This window comes from Engystomops pustulosus, chromosome 6 (assembly GCF_040894005.1).
Source record: "Engystomops pustulosus chromosome 6, aEngPut4.maternal, whole genome shotgun sequence".
NCBI classification, from domain to species: Eukaryota; Metazoa; Chordata; class Amphibia; order Anura; family Leptodactylidae; genus Engystomops; species Engystomops pustulosus.
The window spans coordinates 26,756,452-26,774,115 of NC_092416.1; the positions used below are offsets into that span (position 1 = coordinate 26,756,452).

A 17,664-nucleotide genomic window follows, 5' to 3' on the forward strand; every position below is an offset into this window, starting at 1 on the left:
TACTATAGAGGTGTATGGGCTGTGTATAGGTGTGGGAGCTGTATTATAGAGGTGTATGAGCTGTACTATAGAGGTGTATGGGCTGTGTATAGGGTGTGGGAGCTGTACTATAGAGGTGTATGGGCTGTGTATAGGGTGTGGGAGCTGTACTATAGAGGTGTATGAGCGGTGTATAGGTGTATGAGCTGTACTATAGAGGTGTATGGGCTGTGTATAGGTGTGGGCGCTGTACTATAGAGGTGTATGGCCTGTGTATAGGTGTATGAGCTGTACTATAGAGGTGTATGGGCTGTGTATAGGTGTGGGAGCTGTACTATAGAGGTGTATGAGCTGTACTATAGAGGTGTATGAGCGGTGTATAGGTGTATGAGCTGTACTATAGAGGTGTATGAGCGGTGTATATGTGTATGAGCTGTACTATAGAGGTGTATAGGTGTGGGAGCTGTACTATAGAGGTGTATGAGCGGTGTATATGTGTATGAGCTGTACTATAGAGGTGTATAGGTGTGGGAGCTGTACTATAGAGGTGTATGAGCTGTACTATAGAGGTGTATGAGCGGTGTATATGTGTATGAGCTGTACTATAGAGGTGTATAGGTGTGGGAGCTGTACTATAGAGGTGTATGAGCTGTACTATAGAGTTGTATATGTGTATGAGCTGTACTATAGAGGTGTATGGACTGTGTATATGTGTATGAGCTGTACTATAGAGGTGTATGAGCGGTGTATATGTGTATGAGCTGTACTATAGAGGTGTATGAGCGGTGTATAGGGTGTGGGAGCTGTACTATAGAGGTGTATGGACTGTGTATAGGTGTATGAGCTGTACTATAGAGGTGTATGAGCGGTGTATAGGGTGTGGGCGCTGTACTGTATAGGTGTGGGTGGTGTATAGTTGTGGGCGCTGCACTATGTGGGGGCATGATGCTGTGCAGGGGGTGTGGGGGCTGCACTTTCACGGGTCTCTCTGGTGCATTCCCTTCATATGATTATCGGGTCGGATCCGCTCCTCGGTGCTGCTCTAGTTCTTGTGTCCACACGATGGCTGTGAGATTAGAAGAAATTGTCCAGGAATGAACGCCCCATTTGATGACATAAGTGGCGGCAGCGGAGGGGGCACATACCACGGGCCGTGCACTTGGCAGGTCTGAGGGCTCCCGCTGCCAGGCCCTGGGGTCATCTACAGCAAGTGCTGACTCCAGACTATCCCAATCTTATCTCTGGAGCAAACCCCCCCCCCCCCCACTCCCCAAATCTTTCCAGGTGGCAAACCTCCATTGATTTTACTATTTACCCCAGATGAACAACCTACAGGGGCAGCGCTCATGACGTGGCCATCCAGCAGAACTGATGGCCAGATCTGTGTGATGTACGGTGGGCTCGGCTGCTCTGCTTGCCGTCAGGGGCTCACATTGTGTGTGGGGTGATAGTATTGGGGGACTTTTAATACTTTTTGTTCTTAAAGGACACCTGTCATCAGGTCTCTGCCACTTGTCCTGTCACCTCTACCTGTTGGAGCAGCTCACAAGGATCCCATCCCAGCCTTTATCTAGTTATTTCATACATTATTCATTGTAAAATCATCTATTCTTTATCATGTAAATGAGGCTGGTCACATGGTCAGAGGCAGTGATGTCACCCCTGTTCCCCCTCCCCTCTCCTCCCCCTGCTCATATCTGTGTGTAATGTATAGTAAAGCATTGCTAGTGTGTGTGCTGCATCTGCTGACATGCTGCATCCTCCTAATATACAGGTGAGAGACACAGACATCAGCTACACATGAATCTGACATGTCCTGCTGTAACATGGCTGCCTGGAGCTGCTGTATCTCTCCTAAACACACACACATGCACACACAGGCTGCAGGGGGCGTGGCCACCAGCAAGCACATCATTATACAGGCTGTCAGTCATGCACTGGGGGTGTGGCTGTGCCTCCCACTCATGAATAGAGTGGACAGCTTGAATATGCTAATGCTTCATTGGACATTTCACAGGTCATTTGCATACAGCTTTAGGACCTCATTGCTTAGGTTTACAGGCATGTAGAGGGACAATGAGGGGATAGAGGCAATGCTCTCTAATGGCAGTTTATGAAAATATATTTAGTTTAGGGGGGTTATTTTGCATGACGGGTTCTCTTTAAGTAATTAATATTTTTTTCATTTTTGTGTTTCAGAGTGACCAACAGTTGGACTGTGCCTTGGATTTAATGAGGCGTCTCCCTCCCCAACAGATTGAGAAGAACCTCAGTGACCTCATTGACTTGGTAAGAAGGTTTCTCTTTGTATATTATCCTATACTCAGATCCACTGCTCCAAGGTCTGGTTATAACCCGGTTATGGTTCCGGTCCACCCATCCTGTTGCTGGACCCTGGACCTTGCCCTTTGCACCATCTGTCTTTGGTGTAGTTGGTCTCCACATTTCCAAGTTCTGGATAAAGCCATGTGCTCCACCTGTGCCAGCTCTACTTTAGACCCCTCATGTTCTGAGTTTTTTTGCAGGCCCTCCACTTCCCTTTGTACAGGTCCTGTGCTCGGCCTGGCCACCCATTTTGGTCTATTCCAGGTCTCTTGTTTCTTTATATTGCAGTCCTATTCATTGTTCTACTAACCAGGTTCTTCTAGTAGGGTCTTCTCTCTGCTGCCCCCCTCAGGCAGGGCTTTGTAGTCCACCTATTAAGGAAGACGGTGAAAAGCCTGTAATACTATATGAGCCGCACCCCCCGCGCCGTATTCCCAGACTGTTGCGCATCATTAGCGGAGCCTCCTGGCGCTGCTGCCATCACGTTCCCATCGCTGATAATTAGATCACATTAGTCGCCCTGTCAGTCACACGTCGGCTCGGGCAGGGGCCAGGGCGAGACAGACTGGAATTAAGCCTGAGCGCTCACTCAGATCCTCTTAATGAAGCTGCGAGGAGTTGGGGAGGACCCCCAACCGTGACCTGATTACATGCGCCATGACATGTCCTAATGGCTTGTGTGGCCTTTTCTATACACATGAACAGATCTATGGATTATTCCTGCAAGTGCCATGGCCTCTACATTGCCTTCACAGACTCATCTGCCCCATTAACCGCTTGCCTTCCACAGTCTGATGTAAAATGCCCCCGGTGCACCCCCTGCTCCAGCTGTGCCCAGGTTTCTCTGCTCCTGACACCAGTCATGTAACTTTCCATCCTTAATAAAAATGATATTTTAACTCTCCTCTTCCAGCATTGCAGCTCCGATGTTCACTGATGACCTGCCATACTTCATAACTTGATGGGAGTTTGTTGTAGTGTTCCCCTTTTCCTGCTTGACCCCTCTCGTTCCCCTTTTCCTGCTTGACCCCTCTCGTCCCCCTTTTCCTGCTTGACCCCTCTCGTCCCCCTTTTCCTGCTTGACCCCTCTCGTCCCCCTTTTCCTGCTTGACCCCTCTCGTCCCCCTTTTCCTGCTTGACCCCTCTCGTCTCCCTTTTCCTCCTTGACCCCTCTCGTCCCCCTTTTCCTGCTTGACCCCTCTCGTCCCCCTTTTCCTGCTTGACCACTCTCATCTCCCTCTTCCTGCTTGACCACTCTCGTCTCCCTCTTCCTGCTTGACCCCTCTCGTCTCCCTCTTCCTGCTTGACCCCTCTCGTCTCCCTCTTCCTGCTTGACCCCTCTCGTCTCCCTCTTCCTGCTTGACCCCTCTCGTCTCCCTCTTCCTGCTTGACCCCTCTCGTCTCCCTCTTCCTGCTTGACCCCTCTCGTCTCCCTCTTCCTGCTTGACCCCTCTCGTCTCCCTCTTCCTGCTTGACCCCTCTCGTCTCCCTCTTCCTGCTTGACCCCTCTCGTCTCCCTCTTCCTGCTTGACCCCTCTCGTCTCCCTCTTCCTGCTTGACCCCTCTCGTCTCCCTCTTCCTGCTTGACCCCTCTCGTCTCCCTCTTCCTGCTTGACCCCTCTCGTCTCCCTCTTCCTGCTTGACCCCTCTCGTCTCCCTCTTCCTGCTTGACCCCTCTCGTCTCCCTCTTCCTGCTTGACCCCTCTCGTCTCCCTCTTCCTGCTTGACCCCTCTCGTCTCCCTCTTCCCGCTTGACCCCTCTCGTCTCCCTCTTCCCGCTTGACCCCTCTCGTCTCCCTCTTCCCGCTTGACCCCTCTCGTCTCCCTCTTCCCGCTTGACCCCTCTCGTCTCCCTCTTCCCGCTTGACCCCTCTCGTCTCCCTCTTCCCGCTTGACCCCTCTCGTCTCCCTCTTCCCGCTTGACCCCTCTCGTCTCCCTCTTCCCGCCTGTCCCCCCCCTCTTGCGTCTCCCTCTTCCCGCCTACCCCCCCCCTCTTGCGTCTCCCTCTTCCCGCCTACCCCCCCTCTTGCGTCTCCCTCTTCCCGCCTACCCCCCCTCTTGCGTCTCCCTCTTCCCGCCTACCCCCCCTCTTGCGTCTCCCTCTCCCCGCCTGAGCCCCCCCCTCTTGCGTCTCCCTCTCCCCGCCTGAGCCCCCCCCTCTTGCGTCTCCCTCTTCCCGCCTGGCCCCCTCCCCCCCCCCCCCCCCTCTTGCGTCTCCCTCTTCCCTCTGGCCCCTTTTCCTCCTCTTTCCTGACCACTGTGGAGCTGTCCGTCCATTACCCGCATTTCCTCTTCATGTAGTACACGAGGGGGGTCCACGTTCCCTCTTAACATGTTCCCTTCATCCATCAATGATGTACTTAAATGTTGTAGGAGGAGAGCGATTGTAAGAAACCTCAGGGGCTCCATTGTAAGGAGATGTAAGGATCCGTGTCTGAGCCCTCGCTGCACTTCCCACCTGTCAGCCGTGACCGCTTGGATGCTTTCATTTCCCTCTTGCTCCATATCCCGGCTCCCCATCTCTGCAGGTATCTGGTTTCTCCCCGGACAATGGCCGCAGTCTTGTGCAGTCGGTTTGGAAGTGGTTAAGTTTAATTAAGTTTTGTTCAGATACCTGATAGAGTGATGCGGGGAGGGGGCCGCGGCTCCAGGTACCACAAGAGAAACCTTGTTCCACACACGGCTATCAGAATCTCATTAACTTCTTTCAATTTGTCTTCTCTTTGTGATCCACCTCTTTGAATGTCCCCTAAAGACTTTCTGAAGTTTCATTGTTACACCCCCCCTCCTCCGCGCCGTCCACAGATTTCCGTACCGTCTACCAACCATTCTCCCAGCGCTGATAGCCGATCTGTCCACTCACAACACTCATACATGACCTGGACGTGATCTACAGCCCACCCAAGTGTAACCCCCACCCCCCACCCCAGAGCCAGGTGCTTACATCCAGTGTATAGAGAGAAGGAGCATTGTTTATTGGGTTATCAAACTCACTATTCTCCTGCGGGTGCAGTCACTGTGTACATACATGACATTACTTATCCTGTACTGATCCTGAGTTACATCCTATATTATACCCCAGAGCTGCACTCACTATTCTGCTGCTGGTGCAGTCACTGTGTATATACATGACATTACTTATCCTGTACTGATCCTGAGTTACATCCTGTATTATACTCCAGAGCTGCACTCACTATTCTGCTGCTGGTGCAGTCACTGTGTGCATACATGACATTACTTATCCTGTACTGATCCTGAGTTACATCCTGTATTATACTCCAGAGCTGCACTCACTATTCTGGTGCAGTCACTGTGTACATACATGACATTACTTATCCTGTACTGATCCTGAGTTACATCTTGTATTATACTCCAGAGCTGCACTCACTATTCTGCTGGTGGCGCAGTCACTGTGTACATACATGACATTACTTACCCTGTACTGATCCTGAGTTACATCCTGTATTATACTTCAGAGCTGCACTCACTATTCTTCTGCTGGTGCAGTCACTGTGTACATACATGACATTACTTATCCTGTACTGATCCTGAGTTACATCCTGTATTATACCCCAGAGCTGCACTCACTATTCTGCTGCTGGTGCAGTCACTGTGTACATACATGACATTACTTATCCTGTACTGATCCTGAGTTACATCCTGTATTATACTCCAGAGCTGCACTCACTATTCTGCTGCTGGAGGAGTCACTGTGTACATACATGACATTACTTATCCTGTACTGATCCTGAGTTACATTCTGTATTATACCCCAGAGCTGCACTCACTATTCTGCTGCTGGTGCAGTCACTGTGTACATACATGACATTACTTATCCTGTACTGATCCTGAGTTACATCCTGTATTATACTCCAGAGCTGCACTCACTATTCTGCTGCTGGAGGAGTCACTGTGTACATACATGACATTACTTATCCTGTACTGATCCTGAGTTACATCCTGTATTATACCCCAGAGCTGCACTCACTATTCTGGTGGAGTCCTATGTACATAGATGATATTGCATATCCCGTCCTGATCCTGACAGAATTATATATCTTCCTGTATAACAGAAAGAACAGTTGAGTGCCAAGTATTATACAAGATTTAGGAAGGGTTAAGCCTTCCCCCTTCACTTCTTCCAGACTGAGCTAATTAGGCATCTGCCCAGGACGGGGCAGGGAGCAGAGGAATGTGAGTGCGGGGCTCTGGGCTCGCTAATCGCAGAGCATTCCTCCTTTATTGGGAGCTGGAGGGAGCCGGTGGGCAGAGTGCCGGGGCCTTTGAAGTTTGTGCGCTGTACACAGATCAAAAAACCTAAACCCGCTATCGGTCTAGCAGCGCCCCCTGTGGACTCGGTCTGCCACTCTCTGTCCTTGTGAATGTCTGTCTATGTTTACAGTCCTGCTGCAAATCGGTCACCGGTTTATAAACGCAGTTGCTTTACTGCTTGCTGCAAAGTGTCACTGAGGATTGTGTGGTTTTCCTGCAGGTACCCAGTCTCTGTGAAGATCTCCTGTCCTCAGTCGACCAGCCCCTGAAGATTGCTAGGGATAAGGTGGTGGGCAAAGACTATCTGCTGTGTGACTATAACAGAGATGGCGACTCCTACAGGTAAGTCGGGATACCTTAAAGGGAATGTGTGCGCTGGTTTGTCCAGACAATGTTGGGTATTGATGCATAATAATACCTTTTGTGTTGTTAGTAGCAGCAGGATAGTGAAAAAATGCATTCATATTCCAGGATTGTAGCTTTTTTTGAGTGCATTTGGGACAAGCCCTCACACTGCTGTGCTCTGTGCTTTGGAATGCTCTACAATCGCTCATCTGTTCTGAGTTAAATTCGTACCAGGCTTTTAGTTAGATAACTCAGCAGGGTGATGCTGTTGAGCGGTTCAGTGCAGAGATCTAAGGGCACAGCAGGGTGAGGACACTGGAATGTAAAGGGCCACCACCTGACACGGTCTGCAGTACAGTTTGGTCATACTTGCTGACGGGTTCCCTGTAAGTTATCAGGTGTATTGATCTTCTCAGTCCCTTTGAATGGTCTCTAATCTGCCTCCCACCCACAGGTCACCGTGGAGCAATAAGTACGACCCGCCCTTGGAAGATGGAGCCATGCCGTCCGCTCGTCTGCGCAAACTGGAGGTGGAAGCCAACAACGCCTTCGACCAGTACCGAGACCTGTAGGTTCTCCTCCTCTTCTTCTCTAAGTGATGGGGGAGGGGGGGTCCGGAGCAGCTGCCTGCTCTGCTGCGTGGTATAGAGCCGAGCTCGGTGTGTGGGATGATGATTAAATCCAGATTCCTTTGTTTGGGACTCGAGCACCAGGGTAACACAGGAACGATGGGCTCGGGCCCGGCTCAGACAGTGTAATGTCATTATGAGGTCATGGCTCGCAGCGACCAGTGCGGTCTCCGCATCACACTCCCCCCTGCACATCGGACAAGCGTTTCTCCAGCTGCCTGGGCAGAGAGCGAGTGTTGTGCCCTGGGGAGAGGGCCGGGGTTAGGCAATGCTTTGTATTCATCATCGTCAGGCTCTTCTTCTTATTGTTTTTTGTTTCCTATGGAGATCTGAACACAACCTGCGGTTAGGAATCAGGCCACAGCTATGGGAATGACACAAGGGGAATAGGGGGGGTGATCATGTACCCCCAAATACTTGCCGGATGTCAGTAAGATCCATCCAATCCGCACTGGCAAATAAATTAAATCATAGATTTGTGTGAAAATAAGAAATGACACGAAGGGGAAAAAAGTATTGAACACGTGAAGAAAGTGCGGTGCAATAATCCATGGAAAGTCATGACACCAGCCGAAATCTGTAAGTAATTAGAAAGCAATAAAAAAATGAAATAAATGAAAAATATCAGCCGACGGCCTATAAAAAGGTGTCTCGTTACCAAGATGCCGCGCAAGAGACATCTCATGATGGGTAAACCAGAGCGATTGTCAACCTTGTCGCACCTTATGCTGAGCGCTACGGAATATGATGGCGCTATATAAGTAAAGATTATTATTATTATTATTGTGCTGATGGCATTGTGAAGATGGTCGGTTAAACGAATGGACCAAGAATTGCACCTGAGCAATGCACAGGACTGGTCTCTCCATACAGGAGACGTCTGGAAGCTTCATCACCAACAAAGGTTACTGTACAAAGTACAGTGACACCTCTATGAGCAGATGTCCCACTATTGCACATACAGCTGGTCTGCTCCTAGGGGGCGCCACTTCCACAGAGGATAATGGACATATGCAAATCAGACACCGAAAAATAACAGTCTTTTCTGAAGAGTCTTCTGGAGAGGTTTCACTTATACATACATTTCAGTAATGTGTTCAATGCTTCTTTCCTGTGTTATTTCTCATTGTTACACGTCATTTATAGACAGTGTATAAAAGTTGGAGACTTTTTCAGTACTTCTTTTACCCACTGTATATGTATGTATGTATATGTGTATATATGTGTGTGTGTGTGTGTGTGTGTGTATATATATATATATATATATATACACACCGGATCAGTACAGGATAAGTAATGTATATACACAGTGACTGCACCAGCAGAATAGTGAGTGCAGCTCTGGGGTATAGTACAGGATGTAACTCAGGATCAGTACAGGATAAGTAATGTCATGTATGTACACAGTGATTGCACCAGTAGCAGAATAGTGAGTGCAGCTCTGGAGTATAATACAGGATGTAACTCAGGATCGGTACAGGATAAGTAATGTCATGTATGTACGTAGTGACTGCACCAGCAGCAGAATAGTGAGTGCAGCTCTGGAGTATAATACAGGATGTAACTCAGGATCAGTACAGGATAAGTAATGTCATGTATGTACACAGTGACTGCACCAGCAGCAGAATAGTGAGTGCAGCTCTGGAGTATAATACAGGATGTAACTCAGGATCAGTACAGGATAAGTAATGTCATGTATGTACACAGTGACTGCACCAGCAGCAGAATAGTGAGTGCAGCTCTGGGGTATAATACAGGATGTAACTCAGGATAAGTACAGGATAAGTAATGCCATGTATGTACACAGTGACTGCACCAGCAGCAGAATAGTGAGTGCAGCTCTGGAGTATAATACAGGATGTAACTCAGGATCAGTACAGGATAAGTAATGTCATGTATGTACACAGTGACTGCACCAGCAGCAGAATAGTAAGTGCAGCTCTGGGGTATAATACAGGATGTAACTCAGGATCAGTACAGGATAAGTAATGTCATGTATGTACACAGTGACTCCACCAGCAGCAGAATAGTGAGTGCAGCTCTGGAGTATAATACAGGATGTAACTCAGGATCAGTACAGGATAAGTAATGTCATGTATGTACACAGTGACTGCACCAGCAGCAGAATAGTGAGTGCAGCTCTGGGGTATAATACAGGATGTAACTCAGGATCAGTACAGGATAAGTAATGTCATGTATGTACATAGTGACTGCACCAGCAGCAGAATAGTGAGTGCAGCTCTGGAGTATAATACAGGATGTAACTCAGGATCAGTACAGGATAAGTAATGTCATGTATGTACACAGTGATTCCACCAGCAGCAGAATAGTGAGTGCAGCTCTGGAGTATAATACAGGATGTAACTCAGGATCAGTACAGGATAAGTAATGCCATGTATGTACATAGTGACTGCACCAGCAGAATAGTGAGTGCAGCTCTTGGGTATAATACAGGATGTAACTCAGGATCAGTACAGGATAAGTAATGTCATGTATGTACACAGTGACTGCACCAGCAGCAGAATAGTGAGTGCAGCTCTGGAGCACCTGATACTGATCTTTTCTGGTGTAACCTTTGTGTATAGACAGTACAGAGCGTGTAGGATTTAGTGGTCGTGAGTCGGCTGCTCAGGTTTCGTTGTTCCTGTCTTGCTCGGATGTGCAGGTGTTTGGCCTTTGCTCTCTCTGTCCTTGTCATGTTGTCTGTGGGGGTGTATGGGAGCTGCACCTGCGCTGCCCTGATAGAATTTCATTGCTTTTACCTGATAAGGGCTGTTCTTAGTAGTAGCTGCTAGAGGGGGAAGTACCTAATGCATCCTGACCTAAGGGGAATTACATGCTGTAGCCGGGCTCTGTCTGCATTCAATAATGGATATGCTGGCACTGAGCAAGGATAAGAGAAGACTGACAGCTCACTACTGCTAGTGGTGTCAGATAGAAACACGCTGACACTTGGGGGACAGGGCAGGGACACGCTGACACTTGGGGGGACACTACAGGGTCACGCTGACACTTGGGGGGACAGGACAGGGACACGCTGACACTTGGGGGACAGGGCAGGGACACGCTGACACTTGGGGGCACAGGACAGGGACACGCTGACAGTTGGGGGGGACAGGACAGGGACACGCTGACACTTGGGGGACAGGGCAGGGACACGCTGACACTTGGGGGCACAGGACAGGGACACGCTGACACTTGGGGGCACAGGACAGGGACACGCTGACACTGGGGGGGACAGGGCAGGGACACGCTGACACTGGGGGGGACAGGGACACGCTGACACTGGGGGGGACAGGGACACGCTGACACTGGGGGGGACAGGGACACGCTGACACTTGGGGGGGACAGGGACACGCTGACACTTGGGGGGGGACAGGGACATGCTGACACTTGGGGGCACAGGGCAGGGACACGCTGACACTTGGGGGGGACAGGACAGGGACACGCTGACACTTAAGGTTCACTCTTAATGGAGGGGTAACCCCTTGTTACATAAATGCTGGGGTTGATGGGACTGATTGAATCTTTTTCTACTGTTACTCTTATATCTGTTTTTTGTTTTGTTTTTTTATAATGGTTAATTAAAAAGTTGCTGGGGTTCTGGGGACCCCTTCCCGTTCGCCCCTGTGTTATGTGGCGTTCCAGCAGTGAAGGGGTTGATGCGGCGCAGTGTCGGCTCTGCCATGTGGTTGCTGTTAGGTCTGGTCCCGGTCTCTCTCCGGGGGCTTTGTGCGGTTTCAGACATCGCTTTAGCACATTCCTCGAATACCCACAAAAGCCGTTATGTAAAAACTCATCAGCGGCGACCACATCAGACCCGCGCCGCTGTCCCCGCCTCTCCCCCGCGCCTCTCCTGTTGTTCCAAATGATGAAAGGTAGGACCAGAGCTGCAGCCGTTCCTGCTGGGAGCTGCGTGTAATGCGTCCCTTGGCAGGCGGAGGCCGTGCAGGCGCCGCACCACACCCCGCGCCCACACTTCAGGTTCAGCCTCCCCTATATTACACCATGAAGGGTCACACCATGCAGGTCCGTGCGGCAGCAAGGGGGATTCAGGAGGTTTGATGGAAGCCGTGGACCCTACTCTGATAATATCCATCTTATGTGTTTCTGCCTTGATATTGCGGTTTTGTTTTCGTGTCTTTGATCCCTTCTCTTGCACCCGCAGGTACTTTGAAGGTGGCGTCTCCTCCGTCTATCTCTGGGATCTGGACCACGGATTCGCCGGAGTGATCCTTATCAAAAAAGCTGGAGACGGTTCAAAGAAGATCAAGGGATGCTGGGACTCCATCCATGTGGTGGAGGTGCAGGTAACAGCTCCCCCCTGTGGCCGTGTGATGGGAGTGCAGATGAGGGTAGACCCTGGGGTGACTTTCTCATCCCTGATGTCTCTGTGTTCACAGGAGAAGTCGAGCGGCCGCACCGCTCACTACAAGCTGACCTCCACCGTCATGTTGTGGCTGCAGACAAACAAGAGCGGCTCAGGGACAATGAACCTGGGTGGAAGCCTCACCCGGCAGGTAAGTGGCTCTGCCTGTGGCACCATTGGCCATTCAAAAATATGACACAAATATTTACAGAATTTGTTTCTTCCCTCTTACAGATGGAAAAGGATGAGACTGTGAGCGACTCCTCCCCGCACATAGCAAATATCGGACGGCTGGTAGAGGTAAGTGTCTAGAGACTGAGGGGCAGTTACTGTGCCCATAGAGGGGCTTCTGTGAGATCCTAAGACTGCTGTATAGATGTGGGGGTTTTTATGGGCTTCTTCCTTAATAATCTGTTTTAATTTTTCAGGACATGGAGAACAAAATCAGGAGCACTCTCAATGAGATTTACTTCGGCAAAACCAAGGACATAGTCAACGGACTGAGGTATGGTATTGTGGTGCACGTGGTGCCGGGGCCCTCCAGCTGCGAGCCCATCCTCATACTTCATATCCATTATACCCTGTAACATCCCTTCCCCCTCTGTCTCCTCCATCACGTTTCTCCTTTCCCTCCTCAGTACTACCCTCCACTACTGCCTCCGCGGTCCCATTTCCACCTCCTTGGTTCCGTTTCTCCTCCTCCTCCACGCCCTCCTGGGTCCCGTTTCCCCTCCTCCTCCACCCCCTCCTGGGTCCCGTTTCCCCTCCTCCTCCACCCCCTCCTGGGTCCCGTTTCCCCTCCTCCTCCACCCCCTCCTGGGTCCCGTTTCCCCTCCTCCTCCACCCCCTCCTGGGTCCCGTTTCCCCTCCTCCTCCACCCCCTCCTGGGTCCCGTTTCCCCTCCTCCTCCACCCCCTCCTGGGTCCCGTTTCCCCTCCTCCTCCACCCCCTCCTGGGTCCCGTTTCCCCTCCTCCTCCACCCCCTCCTGGGTCCCGTTTCCCCTCCTCCTCCACCCCCTCCTGGGTCCCGTTTCCCCTCCTCCTCCACCCCCTCCTGGGTCCCGTTTCCCCTCCTCCTCCACCCCCTCCTGGGTCCCGTTTCCCCTCCTCCTCCACCCCCTCCTGGGTCCCGTTTCCCCTCCTCCTCCACCCCCTCCTGGGTCCCGTTTCCCCTCCTCCTCCACCCCCTCCTGGGTCCCGTTTCCCCTCCTCCTCCACCCCCTCCTGGGTCCCGTTTCCCCTCCTCCTCCACCCCCTCCTGGGTCCCGTTTCCCCTCCTCCTCCACCCCCTCCTGGGTCCCGTTTCCCCTCCTCCTCCACCCCCTCCTTGGTCCAGTTTCCCCTCCTCCTCCACCCCCTCCTGGGTCCCGTTTCCCCTCCTCCTCCACGCCCTCCTGGGTCCCGTTTCTCCTCCTCCTCCACGCCCTCCTGGGTCCCGTTTCTCCTCCTCCTCCACCCCCTCCTGGGTCCCGTTTCCCCTCCTCCTCCACCCCCTCCTGGGTACCGTTTCCCCTCCTCCTCCACCCCCTCCTGGGTCCCGTTTCCCCTCCTCCTCCACCCCCTCCTGGGTCCCGTTTCCCCTCCTCCTCCACCCCCTCCTGGGTCCCGTTTCCCCTCCTCCTCCACCCCCTCCTGGGTCCCGTTTCCCCTCCCCCTCCACCCCCTCCTTGGTCCCGTTTCCCCCTCCCCCTCCACCCCCTCCTTGGTCCCGTTTCCCCCTCCCCCTCCACCCCCTCCTTGGTCCCGTTTCCCCCTCCCCCTCCTGTCCCATGTTTTATCACAGTCTCATGCCGGCTTCTTCTCGCTTCTCTCTCTCCTAACCCCGGACATTATAGATCAATAGATGCAATCCCCGACAACGTTAAATTTAGGCAACTCCAGAGGGAGCTGTCTCAGGTGCTGACACAACGCCAGATCTACCTGCAGCCAGATAACTAGTCCAGGTACCCACTTGTCCGTCCATCCCGGTTCCTATGAGCCAGGAGCGGGTGGTCTCCGCATGGTGTGCCCGGAGGGGAGTCCTCACCACAGAGCTGCGCAGTGCATGGCAGCGGGCGCCTGGCGCAGCACCAGCCCCTCCCAGTATTGTGCATGCCATGAGATCATACCACCACCTACGCCCTCCTATAGGATAGCCCTGGTATCCGCAGCTTCTCGTGCCCGCTATGCAGTACTGCGCCAGGGTGATGGGTACCGATTCACACACGGGGGTGCATGGAGTGACTAATCCCGATGTGGAGTTCAAGATGCATGAAACCTAACAATGTTTAGTGTGTGTGGAGTGGGCAGCACAGGAGCATATACCCCAAGTGTACAGATCTACCCTTATACAGTGCCCTCTGCTGGCAACCACCAAACAGTACAGCCCCGGCCACTACCAAAATCATCATCATTCACCACCATTTCATCGTCTCCTGGTATTCCACCTCCTTACTGAGTGACAGGACGTGAGCAATGTGTGGTGACCGGCGTATAGCTCACAGCGCCCCCGAAGGCTGAGGGGATACCTGGAGGACTGCGCTGCAGAGCAGTGAGATGGGATCATCTATTACATAACCCGGGAGAGAAGGATCCACAAGTATATGTGTAGTGTCAGGCAGCTGCAGGTAAAGCCGTCACAACACACAGATTGAGTGGCACAAGGATGTGTGACGGGACGGACACTACTGCCCCCTACAGGGGGGATGCATTGTATCACAGTGCTCACTCCATAAAATTCAGTGGACGTCTTTTGTCTTTTGACCTGTCCATTGACTTCTATGTCGGCTTTCCCATCAGGCGGATGTCACAGCGCCCCCCACATCTAATACCCCCCCCCCTCTCTCTCTCTCGCCCCCTGCAGGTCCGTCCAAACGCTTGCAGACAAATCGAAACAGGAGGCTTTGAAGAACGACTTAGTGGAGGCTCTGAAGAGAAAGCAGCAAAGTTAAATGTCCCCCCCCCCTTTCCTTTTAATTTCTTATAATGTCTCCCGTTCAGTCCTGGACCCCCTCCCCCTCTCTATTTTTTGTTTCTTTTTGCCCCCCTCCCCCATCCGTTTGTTGTCCCGTCTCTTGTCTGCATCACTTACATAGCCATTCAGCACCGTCTGCTCCTATCCAATAAAGCTGTATGAACCCGTCACAGTCTGGGGCTCGTTTCTCCAGCTCCTCCTGCCCCCCACTTACTGCCCGGGCCCTGGCGTTACCCCGTTACATACTGCACAGCCCCCTCCACCCTCCGCAGCGCCAGCAATGGTTACTCCTATCGGAGATTACATGGATCTGCACCCAGGGTGGAAGAAGAGACTTGATGTTTTCATCATGGGATCCCCGTGGCCCCCCGACTTCTGCCCCCGATTCCCATTTTTTCCTGGTGATTGTCTGGGGAATGCGTAGGGTATGTTATTATTCTCATCCCTTTTTTTGTTTGGTTTTGTTATATATATATTTTTTGTAAAGCTTTAAGTCTTCTATATGAGCCTTCCTGTACTAACAATAAAATGATTCTAAATATCCAGCCCCCCGTGTGTGTGAGGTCTGAGACCCCCGAGTCTCCTTACTTTATGGATTACTAATGGGTGTGGCTTCTACTACAGTCACATCCAAAGCTGCAAGATAGAAGGGGATATCTAAACTGGATTGGGAGATAACAATCTGATTGGTGAGGGTACAACTGGCAATCATGAGAATTGGGGTCCTGTTCTCACCAATGGGTGGGAGCGACAGGTTTAAGTGTGTGTCACTCGATTCAGTACTATGGGAGTGTTGGATATGGCTGAGCACAGCGCTGGGATATCTCTTGCACTCTCCTAGACGGTGAATGGGGATAGTATTGGGGAAAGCTGTGATTAGAGATGTGCGGACCTGATGGTTGGGTCTGGTCGCCTGTCTTGGACACACTGGGGGCTATGATTGGCCAGGGGGACACCAGATATATTCGGCAATATGTCCGTGGCATGTGGCCGAACCCAACCATCAGGTCTGTTCATCTCTACTTTTGATGAGTGGGGGGTCCTAGCAGTCAGACCCCCCCCCCCCCACCAATCAGATTGTTATCCCTTATCCACCAGACAATAAAGTTTGGTACAACCCCTTTAATTGTGATCTGTTTGTAGGATGATGTATGTGTTTGCTGCCACCTGCTGGTTCCCTTCTTATACTGCACTGAAGATATGAAAGACAGTGTTAGGACTCAGGCTCTACCCTGGACTCTAATGCCTGCATTATTATCTGTATAGGTAGGGGAATCGGGGACGGCACCCAGACATTTTGGAGAAAGGAGACCCAGTTCTCTCGCCTCCATTTTAAAGGGGTTTCCTGGAATTACAATACTAAGGCCTGATGTCCATGCACAAGTGTGATGAGAGTTGCTTGTATCACACTAGTATCGTATATTCAGGCTCACTTACAATGTGAGTGGGCAATAGGACCCCTGCTGGATAGTCTGACACCTGTTACCTGTGCGTATTGCTGTGAGCACCACCATCCAGCTTCTAAGGACATCACATCCATCCAGTGAATGGGGATGAGTTGCAATACTTTGTACAGCCACTATACAATGTATGGCGCTGTGCTAGCTCTGTAGCAGACTCTCGTTGGATTGTCAGGAATAGGACCACCACTGATATTCATCGGCATTCATACAATCCATCAGAAAACTCTTTTTAGGAAACAATTAGCAGCTTCTTAAAGGAACGCTCCGGTCAAAGTCTGGAGGGAGGAGCATTGTATTGTAGAACCTGCTCCTCCCATCACGCTCGGCACCAGGTATAACTTAGTGTATCAGCGGTGACAGGAGTGTTCCTATAAGAACTGATCACTAGGGGTATGTTCACACGTTCAGTTTTTCAGATGCAGTTTTTGAATCCAAAGGCGGGTGTGGATCATAGTGGGTGAGGACTTATCATTGAGAGTTGCTGAGCCTCCTCTTGTTTTCACTCCACTCCTGGTTTGGGCATCAGAAACTGCACCTGAAAAACTGAACGTGTGAACGCGCCCTAAGCTTCCAGCTGAGAACAAACCCATCTCCTAAATGTAGGTGCAGGGCGACGCGTTCCTGTAATACCAGCCCTGTCCTTACCTTCCGTGAACGAGTTGCAGCATGAAAAAAAAATGGCCGCAGGGAAGAGAAATTGGGTTCTGCCCTTTTTAAAAATATTTTCCTGGTTGAAGTTTGGAAAGTTCTGTTACTTTCTAAACTTCTTAATTCAATTCCTCTCCGTTTTACAGTTGTCTCCTTGATCACCATAAGTAGAAAAAACCTGGTTTACGACCAGAAGGTCCTAACCTGGTCTTACAAAGAGGAGTTTGTTACAGTGTATCAGTGCAGTCTCTGTGATATTCTAAATGTCTGTTTAATGGCTCTTGGGTCTGAAGAATGGGATCCATCGCTTATGAGTTGTAGATTCCTCTTATTGTCTTGCAATTCATGAAATCTGCACTTGTAGTGATGAGAGGTGTGGATTAAAACCCCTTTAAATTGGTTGCATTTCAGGATTGTGCACTAGGTGCATGTCCTCACACTGCTGTGCTCCTAGGTCTCTGCACTGAGCTGCTTCACCATCCCTACCCTATGCTCTTAAGAGTTTCTGGGTGAATACTAGTGCAGTGTGAGAGGAGAGGAGCTGTGGAGGACATCTTTTTACAGTCCTGTAGCTATTAACATAGGCATAAATACAAATCTGGTGCAGTACTGCATGTTCAGAACAGATGACAGATTGCCCACTTTGCCCACTTTGCCCTTAGACACTTGCTGGGGTCATT

The 17,664-nt window shown here is 50.9% G+C and overlaps 1 protein-coding gene across 2 annotated transcripts in view; it reads left to right on the top strand.

The window, feature by feature from the left end:
* The window catches only part of CAPZB (capping actin protein of muscle Z-line subunit beta), a 31,881-nt gene extending 16,463 nt beyond the window's left edge, over window positions 1–15,418 (top strand). The window contains exons 2-10 of one of the 2 annotated variants that reach the window (XM_072155206.1): window positions 2,179–2,268; window positions 6,798–6,919; window positions 7,377–7,490; window positions 11,720–11,861; window positions 11,955–12,071; window positions 12,155–12,220; window positions 12,349–12,425; window positions 13,756–13,863; window positions 14,763–15,418. In XM_072155206.1, coding sequence (XP_072011307.1) covers window positions 2,179–2,268; window positions 6,798–6,919; window positions 7,377–7,490; window positions 11,720–11,861; window positions 11,955–12,071; window positions 12,155–12,220; window positions 12,349–12,425; window positions 13,756–13,858 — 831 coding nt within the window. In that variant the 3' untranslated portion in view covers window positions 13,859–13,863; window positions 14,763–15,418. The remainder of the gene's footprint in view (window positions 1–2,178; window positions 2,269–6,797; window positions 6,920–7,376; window positions 7,491–11,719; window positions 11,862–11,954; window positions 12,072–12,154; window positions 12,221–12,348; window positions 12,426–13,755; window positions 13,864–14,762) is intronic. The other variant, XM_072155207.1, reaches the window with a different exon arrangement.
* The last annotated feature ends 2,246 nt before the right edge of the window (window positions 15,419–17,664 follow it).